General features: G+C 38.2%; 1 protein-coding gene across 2 annotated transcripts in view; it reads left to right on the top strand.

The window, feature by feature from the left end:
* LOC101574099 (ubiquinol-cytochrome-c reductase complex assembly factor 1) overlaps positions 1-10,497 on the top strand; it is a 114,092-nt gene that overhangs the window by 6,393 nt on the left and 97,202 nt on the right. For both annotated transcript variants that reach the window (XM_023714850.1, XM_023714852.1), the window contains exon 2: positions 4,754-4,858. In XM_023714850.1, coding sequence (XP_023570618.1) covers positions 4,754-4,858 — 105 coding nt within the window. The remainder of the gene's footprint in view (positions 1-4,753; positions 4,859-10,497) is intronic.

Genomic DNA, 10,497 nt, shown 5'->3' with positions numbered 1-10,497 from the left:
CTGGCATGTGGTGCTGGGGGATTGAACCGCGGTCCCTGATGCCTTGCCAAGCTTGTTCTAAGTAGGTGCTTTAGACCACTGAGCCATCTCTCCAGCCCCTTCTCTTATTTTCTATCTCTGCCCAGTAAGTCAGTCTAGGCCTCTCACTGACATGTCCTGAAATACTTTCCTATGTTAAGGGTCAAACCAACTCTCCAGGGTGAGTTGAGGTCTCTGTCTTCTCTTTGAGGAACCTCTTGAGACCCACTGGGGACACTCCTATAACTTGTAGGAGACTTGTCACAATTGTGTCTGACTCTGTCTCCAGACTCTGGAATTGAGTTAGACACCAAGTGATTCAGAATATAGATACCACAGGGGAATTATAGAGTAGATTTTGTGACTATAATCAGTCTTTTTCATGTATTCTGTGTTTGTGAATTTATGTAGTTGCGGAAATTCATTTGTAATGAATTTTGGTCATTTTTAGACATGGATGGACAGCTGAGAAATTTGAATCACCAATGTACATGCACATTCCCAGCTAAGGCCAAACAAAGCAACCCTGATTTTTAAAAATTCATTCCTTCCTTCCTTCCTTCCCTTATTTATTTATTTAGTACAGGGTCTCGTTACATAGCTCAGGCTTGTAGCGATCCTCCTGTCTCAGCCTCTCCAGCGCTGGGATTACAGGCATGTGCTACCACATCTGGCTTCAGGGCTGGCACAGCACACATGGGGCTCCAGGGCTTGCATGGCATGTGGTAGCAGGGATCAGACTTGGGTCCTTGTGTTTGCTAGGCTGGTGCTTAGACTGCTGAGTTATCTCCCCAGCTCTTTTTGCAGATTTCATGTTGTAAATATCCTTTTCATGGACTAATCTGTGCTGTATTTTTTTCATAGTTTTGTGCTTGCTTTGGTCACTTCCTTGTGTAAAATGGCCCCCCAAAGTATTTCCCAAGTTTTGGCTAGTGTTGTTAAGTGCAGGAAGGCAGTGATGTACCTTATGCATGTTAAGTTAGTTTTGCTTAGGAAAAAATTATAATGCTCTTGGCAGTGAGATCAATCAATGTAAATGACTATTTAAAAAACTCACACAAAACAAGGTTATATATTGATTGGACGACAAAAATGTTACAACTCAGGGCCAGGGAGATAGCTCAGTAAAATAAACACTTGCCTAGCAAGCACAAGGGCCTGAGTTCAATCCCTGGTTCCGCCAAAAAAAAGAAGTTACACCTAGTGGTTTACAGGAACCTAACATTGTCTTTGCTCTAAGGCCAGTGATTCAGTATGCCAAATTAAAAATAACTAAAAAAAAAAAAAAAAGGAATTGAACCTAAGATTTTTATTCTGAGCTACATCCTATCCTTTTTTTGAGAGAGTCTCTCTGAGTCACTAAATTGGCACTGGCTATGCTCAAACTTGTGATCCTCCTGCCTCAGCCTGCCAGAGTGGTGGGATTATAGACATGGGCCACCATGCTGGGTTAAAAAAACAACCTATTGCTGGGCGTGTTGAGTTCAAGGCCACAGAGGACTATAGAGTGAGCCCCTGTCCAAAAAAATTCCCCAGAAACAAAATAAAAAACAAAACCACATGAAAACATATGAAGAAAATGGTTTTGCTGTTGTGACAGTTTGCTGGGGAAAGAGTTTATATAATTCAGTAAAAATTATTCATAATGATGTCTTTATATGTATTTTTCTATTATCAGAGTGCTTTTACGGAATTTTCCTTGGAAAATTGATTGTTGAGTAACTATTTTGAGGTTGCACAGCAATTTAATGGCAGGCTTGGGATTCAGACATCCTTTCTCTGTACCTAAGTAGTTTCAATTAAGGATTTGTACAAGAATTACAGGATTGGAGAAAGAAAGGACAGAGTTGATTTATTTTTCTAGTAAGAACTGATTTAAAATATTGGCCTAAGATCAAGTAGGACCCACATTTCAAAGAAAAATTTTGTTGACATTGGAAATAAGATGATGAAAATCTTTAGAAAATTTTTTTACAGTTTTTTTCAGAAAAATTTCTAAAGTTTGCAGTATTCTTACTTGTAATATTCTGTTGCTTCTTCCTTCGCTTTGGCCCTGGCTCTGTAGTTTTATTTTATCCCATGTTTACATTTTTAGAAAAGAGTACCTGACATCATTCTGATAAATCTGTCAGTATTAATAAAACAATACAGCAGTGACTGTCATTTGGAAACCATTCCAATAGATCAAACTTAAGTTGAAATAAAACATATTTAGCTCTATGTTTGATTTGAAATATAAAGTGCTGTGAGTAGCCTATTAGGAACAGTTACACAATGTTGGGACATGAAATATTTTATTTTTTTATTATTATTATTATTTTTTAAATTTTATTTATGTGTGTGTGTGTGTGTGTGTGTGTGTGTGGCCAGCTCAGGCCACCAGGGGGTGGGACTGGCTGGCATGTGGTGCTGGGGGATTGAACCGCGGTCCCTGTGCTTTGCTAAGTTTGTTCTAAGTAGGTGCTTTAGACCACTGAGCCATCTCACCAGCCCCAGGGACATGAAATATTTTAGAAGGTATCTCTAGGTTCAAAATTCTAATGCCTTTCCCTACTCCACCCTGACTCTTCTTTCCTACTCATAATAAAGTAGTGATAAGATTCCTCTTGATACCAAGCTAGACATTTTGCAAGGTGTGCTTGTTAATTGTTTGTAATTATAAGGAGTAGGTATTTTATCTTTATAGATGATAAAGCTGCATTGTGATTATCAAATAGGTAGTTTATAAACACCGGAACCAGGAGTCAACTTGATGCTAATTCCAAGTACTTCTTTCTACAATATGTTGTTCAATTTTATTTATAGATATAGTGGTATTGGTGGTTAAATGCATGGCTACATCCTCAGTCATTTTATTTTTATTTATTTATTTATTTATTTATTTCCCCAGTCATTTAAAAAAAATATTTTTAGGACATGATCTTGCCAAACTGCTCTCTGGCTGAGCTTAACCCTCCCAAATAGCTGGGTTTATAGCTTGCTCCACCACACCTGGCTAGTATGCTTTTTTAATTGGTTCAGAACTCTACCGTTGATTATACTTGTATGTTAAAGCTAGAAGGGATTGTATATGTTGAGATTTTTGAACTTACGTGTAAACATAAGTATATAATTCTTTATGCCTATTTTAAAAATATATTCTAATTTTTAAATGTTTTTTATTGTATTCTGTAGGGACTTAAAGTTCAACATATCAATACTTGATGAAAAATACCTGTTCCATGTTATGCCTAAGATGTTTAATATTCAGACAGATAGTGAGGTTAAGCTTAACAGCCTAAATTGTATAGTAATAAGAATAAGCTTGTCTTCTGGATGGTTAACAACCTAAGTTTGCAGACCAAAATTAGAGAAAAAGGAGGGCTGCAAGGAAAGCCAACATTTTGGCCCTAGCCTTCTAAGGTCAGTTAAGACTCAGGACATATGAGAACTTGTACTGTAACGTCATGTAACTCAGCAGTGTCCCAAATTTTCTGATCAAGGAGATTATGGGGCCAAAGAGGAAAGAGATCGATGATGTAGTAGAGTGTGCCTAAGGAGAATCACATGGAGAGAAAACATTCTCTCAGGGTTTCACAGAGAGCACATTGGCCAAGCAATGGCCATGACTCATCCACATGGCTGCACTGACAAAAGTTCTACAATCTGAGGTACAGGATCTCAGGATAAATCCTGAGGAGATTTCACTGACCTCATCAGACCCAAAAGCTACAACTCTTGTTGCACAGGTCCTGCTTTACCTTGGTCTTAACCATCCAGCAGAAAAATATAAAAACGAAATATAAGAAGTAAAGCCATGCTGTTATGTTGAGCTGTAGGGGACTCAGGTCAACGATTTCTGACATTGCCAGTCAAGCAGAAGACCCAATACTATTATGGGCTACTGGACTCTTTTAGAATATTTTACTGAGTTTACACACCTATAAATATTCAAATAATGGAACTTAACCAAAAAAGGGGATACAGATGAATGTGCATTTTGTATCTGTGTATTCAAAGTGGTTAGGATAGATATATAGTTACATTCTCTTAATGAATAGAGGGATTTGTTCTAATGGTGTTAGAATATCATATCTGCATCTTGTACAGCAATTAACCACTTGGAAGAAGGTATGCAATGTGTTAATTATTGAAACTGTCCTACCAATTTGATTTGAAACTGTCTCATTGCTATTTGTTTATCAATAAAATTGTGGGGGAAAAAGAAAACTAGAAGAGAGCTTGGAGATAATCCTGGTACCCTTTCATCCCATTACCGAGCATGGATCCTGCAGCTGGCCTGCCGAGGGCGCAATCCTAAGCCCGCTACTTATTAACTATATGATGTTTGGAAAGCTGCTTATCCTGTGCATAGCTCAGCTTCTCATCTGTGAAAGCAGGGTGATAACAATATACCTGTGTCACTGTGTGAGGGTTGTAAGGTTTAAATATTGAGGTGAAAGTTCTAGCCCTTTACTTGTTTGTTTGGTTCCTCTGGCAGCCGTCCCACGCCCTCATCCACAAAGAGGCACCTTATAAGCACAGACTCCAGTAAGGTTGAAGAGGGGCTTGTGATGAATAACAAAACACTCCAGTCACTCAGAAACTGCAAGGGTCCTTGGAACTTTACGTCAGGAACTGGAAAAGAAGACCAAATACGTACTTCTTACATCACAGTGTCACGGGCGCTCTCCACATGTTTAGTCTGATACAGATTCCTGACATGGTGTTTTTGGTTTTTTTTCTTTCTTTCTAGGGAAGGCAGACTAGCACCTCCCGGTGGGTTCCAGTATGCAGCCGATTGGTACCATTGTTTCCTACGCAAGTGCCATGGAGCAGGACTGTGTCTGGCATTTCCCATGTAAGATTTGTTCTTCTTGGACTTAGTATGAAAATCTTACTGTTTCTGTGCAAATATATATTTATAGATTTGTCAACCAAATTGTGTGATGGAAAAACCTCATGAGAACACGGAAGGTCTCTGTAGTGCAGCTCAGGACTGATCCCTACAATATGGTGTCCAGGGCGTTCCTTCTAAATGCCCCAGCGATGGAACTCAGCCTAGGATACCATGTTACAGTCTGCTGATTTTTACTGGTAGGGAATTTTTCCAGACATTCATTTCAGAGTTAACTTTTTTTCAGTTTTCTTTTCGAAGCTACTTTCTGCTGCTCTTATTTGGGGCGAACGTGTCTCTTTTTTTCTTTTCATGAATGTAAAATCCAAGAAACAATTATTTGAGGCCTTAGGTTACCTAATGTCAGATACATGACTCATTGTAGTGTAGTTAACCTTGGATCTCCCTTGGGGGGGAGTTATTTTTCCTGATTTTTGTTACATCATACAAATATGTTAATAATAAAGGAAATAAAAATGACCTGTGACTTCAAATCTGAAATATCAGTATTTTCATCTCAGCTGGTTCTTTTTTTTTTTTTTTTTTTAATGTATTTAGTACAGGGTTTACAGAGTCCTACTACACAGATTGAACTAGTGATCCTCTTGTTTTCAGCCTCCCAAGCACTAGGATTACAGGTGCGCATCACCATGCCCAGTCTCAATTGAAGTCTCAGCCTGCCCCAGGGGCAGGGCTGGCACTGCCCACCTGGGATCGAATCCCTAGCCCCTGCGTCTGCCTAAGCAGGCACTTTAATCCACTGAGCTATCTAGCCAGCCCTGACAGTTTTCTTTTTAAAGCCTGTATAATATTCATATATATATATAGTATGTAATATATAAAATATATTTGTATTATGTAAATATATATCACATTTTTTTAATCTGTTTGGGTCAGTGGACATTGGATTGCTTCTACTTCTTGGCTATTATGAATAATCCTGCAGTGAACATGAGTATGCAAATACTAGTTTAAAGAACTGCTTTGAACTCTTTTGGGTATATACCCAGCATTGAATTACTATATTATATGTTAAGTCTATTGATGGTTTTTGACTGCAGCTGTGATGTTTTCCTAGTAGTGATTTTCTGTTTCCACTATTTCTATTTTTATTAACTGGAATTCTTCTGAAAGGGGGAGCTGTCATTTCTTTCCCCCTTACTTATTTTTCCAACTATTTATCATTATAAACTCATGGATGTTTATCCTCTTACCTGAGTTATAATCCATTTCAAATTAACTATTTTCTTCCATCAAGTAGATTGTCCCAGTTTTGACTCTTGGGAACTTCTTCAAGTTCTGTTTTACATGTCCCCATTGTTTTTATTTTATTTTATTTTTTCCCCCATTGTTTTTAAATACGCCCTTATTTCTCAGCACCACAAGATGTTTCAGTTTCATGTTGTATTTTCTTTGCTCTTATCACAAGTTCAATCATTTCTCTAAGGAGCTCTAGTTCCTTTCATTGGAAAATGGTGTGTAGAGGTAAAGATGTCTGAACCTGTGTTTTTGAACTCAGGTTTTTGAGCATTGCTTGATATAGGGGAAAGACCATAGTTTTAAGTATGTTCTGTTTGAACTTTCTTTGAGAGTTGGTGGCCTAATTTCTAGAGTGGGAAAAAACCCCAGTATCTGCTTTATAAGGCTGTTGTGAAAGAGCATAAGTGAAATGCAAAGAATATACCAGGGCTGTAGGGAATTCTCAATGAGTTGCAACTGCTATTTTGTTGCTATTTATGTTCCTGCTACTTGGGTGAGTTTTCACCTCATTGTATAAAGTGAAACTTCAAAGAAAAAAGTCTTAATCATGTTACAACCTCTCCCTTAATTTTAGTTTCCTCATCTGTGAAGTGAAAATTTTGGACAGAAGACCTCTGAGCTCTCTTCCAGCTCAAGTGTTGTTATTCTAAGCTTAATTCTTAAGTTGCCTTTTTTCCAAACCAAACACTTCAATTCATTTTAACCTTTCCTCTAGGACCTTTTATTCATCCCTTTGATCATTCCTGTGGTTCTTGTTTGGACCTTCTCCAAGTTGTCCTGCTCTTTGAAAACAGTAGAAAAAAAAATCTACCTAGTTTTTATTGAAGTACCAACACCATGCCCAGAATGGTTTTGAGCATTGGGACACAAAATAAAAAGAATGTAAGATGGATTAGGCCCTGGTGGAGCTTATAGTTTTAGTGGGCTGTAACATACACTGCCACCATGATATTCAAGAATTATGTGAGTGTTTGACTTCTGTCACCCTCTCTTTTTCTTTTTCAGAATCCTTAGGGAAAAAAAAAAAAGAAAAAAAGAAAAAAAATTGGAATCTTATATATTCCTGTTAATGAGGGGCTATCTGCAAGAATTTGTTTTTTTATTTTTTATTTTTTTAAGAATTTTTTTTTATCTTTTGTATTTCTTAGGGAAGGGGCTACAGGATGTTCAGGGTCTCACTACTAGATTGGACTTGTAGTGATCCACCTGTTTACAGCCTCCCAAGAGCTGGGATTACAGGTGCGTGCCACCACGCCCAGTCTCAATAATTTGTCACTACAGTTGTCCAGAATAGGTCTTTACATCTATATTATACATTGTAGTTTACACATCTAGTTTATACATTGTAGTTTACACTATTTTATTTGGTTCTCAAAACATTTCTGAGACAGGCAGACTAGAGCTTTAACCCAAGTCTCAATTTTGTGTTTGTTCTTTTTCTACTATAACATTCCTTCCTCTCTTGCATCTAATTTTACCTTCTTCTGTACCTGCCTTTTCTTTTTTTCTTTTTTTTTTTTTGGGGGGGGTGACAGGGTCTCTATGTAGTCCATGCTGGCCCAGAGCCCAGCATGTAGCCCAGGCTGGCCTGAAACTCGTGGTGATCCTCTTGAATACTACAGATTACTTTGCCTTCTAAACATAGAATCTGAAGGTAGTGGTAGTGGATTCACCCGGTGTGTGGAAAGCCCTGGGTTCCATCCCCTGCATAGATAAGCACGTATGTGTATCCGTGCAAGGCTCTGGGTCCCATCCTTAGGACTGTAAAAACAAGTAAGTGAATAAAATGAAAATGCACTCTATAGTGTCTGCTGTCATTTGTCTTTGTTTTACAGATTCATCCTTGTTGTTCTTTTTAGTAATAGTTTTCCTTTGTATAGTATTTTAGTATATGAATATATTGCAGTTCATGTCTTCATTCTGTTGATGGGTATTTGGATTGTTTCCATTTGAGAATTTGATGAATATCACTATGTGTGTGTGTGTTGGTGAATATATCTGTAAAGTTTTTGGAGGATATACTTGGAAGTGGAGTGGGCTGACTCCTACAGGTTGTTCGTAAGTGCCACTGCAATAGATGCTGCCAAGTATTTTCCTAAACTGATTAACTTTTTATACTTCCACCAGCAGTGTATGGAAGTTTTACTGCTTTAAATGCTTGCTAACACTTCGGAGATCTTTTTTTTTTTTTTTTTTTTTTTTGGAACCCAGGATTGAACTCAGGCCCTTGGGGTTGCCAGGGAAGCACTTATTCCACTGAGCCATCTCCCCAGCCCCTGGAGGTCTTTTTTGTTGTTGTTTGTGGTGGCTGACAAAATATAATTGGTTCTGTTATTGTAGGGCAACACGCTTGTCTCCTCACATGATGATGAGTTCTTTAAGGGTGAAGATTCTGTTTCTGTCCCCGAGCCTCACAAGAGTTGGTATGTCCTGAGCATTTTGCACAGGTTGGGACAGCATAGATGTATGATGTGTGCGTGGATAAGGATAGGAAGGAAATAATTAGAAGTCAAAGTTAAAGAAATGGTAGCATTTGTTCATTCATCAACTATTTAAGCCTCCTGTGTGCGATTCTACTTGGTTCTTTTTTTTTTTTTTTTTCCTTTGTGGTACTGGGGACTGAACTCAGGACCCTGCATTTGCCAGGCAAGTGCTTATTCTACTGAGCTATCTCCCTGGGCCCTATACTTGGTTCTGGTAATATACGTAGTTTTTACCCTTGTGTATATTGGTATTGATGATAGAAAATGACCAAATATACAAATAAATATGTAATTATACATTATACAAAGCACTTTAAAAGACATGAACAGGCTACTTCTGTGGTAGGGAATAATGGAGTAGAAAGAAACTTCTTAGATAAGGTGGTCAGAAAAGCCATGGTTATCTGATTTTTCATTAGATGCTTGTAATTTTAATTAACCGTCTCCTTATCAAACTTTTGCTGTAGCTTCACTCTTGTGATTAATACCACAATGAAGATGCATGTAGTTTTCTCTTCAGGAAATTATTTTCAAAACTGTGTGTTGTTCTTGATTAAAAGGGAAAAAACATCTGGCTAGGCATGGTGGTGTATGCCTCTAATTCCAATATAACTATGTAGAACATAAATAGCTATGTTCTACAATTAGGAATTCTAATTTTTCTTTATTAAAACCAAAGAGAAAAATCATTTTCATTCCATGTGTCCCTTCTCTCTTGAAATAAACCAGAATTGGAAGATTAACTTTCTTCTTCCTCTTCCCTCCCACCTGTTTTTATTGTAAAGGTAATGGAACCTCCCTGGAAATTTAGGAACTAGATTCCTAAAATTACCCCTAATTCATTTCTGCTTTTCTCTTCCTTCTTGCCTACCCGCCTCTTTGTTTCTTCATCCCCACCCCTTCTTTCAGTGGTTGTACCGGAGATAGAACCTAGGGCCTCACATATGGTAGGCAGGTGTTTTGTTGAGCTATGTCACCAGCCTGATACATATGTCATACATACATACATACATACATACATACATACATACTAGACATTGAACTAAAGGACCTTTGCATTGAGCTACATCCCCAGTTATGTAAAATTTTTAAATTTTGCAACACGATCTTACTAAGTCACTAAATTGCCCAGACGGAGTTTGAATTTGTGATCTGCCTGCCTCAGCCTCAGTTTCCTAGAGTGCTGGGATTATAGGTGTACACTGTCATGTCTGCCTGTTATCTGTAATTGTGATGTGACAAAATAACCCCTTCACTTAAGTGTGAGGCTTCCTTGGTTTACCCATGTGCATTCATGGTTTTGCTTATAATTTCATCCATGTTTTAGATATTGTTTTCGTGTTAAAAATTATAATCTCAGGGCTGGCCAAATAGCTCAGTGGATTAAAGCACCTGCAAGCAGGCCCTGGGGCCAGGTGTTCGATCCTGGGCCTGCCGTGCTGGCCCTGCCGCTGGGGTGTGCTGCAGTGGCGATTGAGACTGGGCGTGGTGTTGCCCGCCTGTAATCCCAGCTCTTGGGAGGCTGTAAATAGGTGAATCACTACGAGTCTGATCCAGTAGTGAGACCCTGAACACCCTGTAGGCCTTTCCCTAAAATACAAATAAATAAATTAAATTAAATTAAAAAGTTAAATTATGATCTCTAATGTGAACTATGGACTAGAATGTTGATAGTAGGGAAAGGTATGCATTATATGTAGGTGAGGATATGTCAGAATTCCATATTTGCTGTTCAGCTCTGCTGCAAACCTGAAACTGCTTTTAAAAAATTATTAAGAGACTGGGTGTGGTGGTGTGTGCCTGTAATCTCAGCTCTTGGGAGGCTGTAAACAGGCGGATCACTAGGAGTCTGATCTAGTA

This window comes from Octodon degus, unplaced genomic scaffold (genome assembly GCF_000260255.1).
Source record: "Octodon degus isolate 3935 unplaced genomic scaffold, OctDeg1.0 scaffold00037, whole genome shotgun sequence".
NCBI lineage: Eukaryota > Metazoa > Chordata > Mammalia > Rodentia > Octodontidae > Octodon > Octodon degus.
Note: the sequence above shows the minus strand (reverse complement) of the source record. Positions and strands in the feature narration are given on the sequence as shown.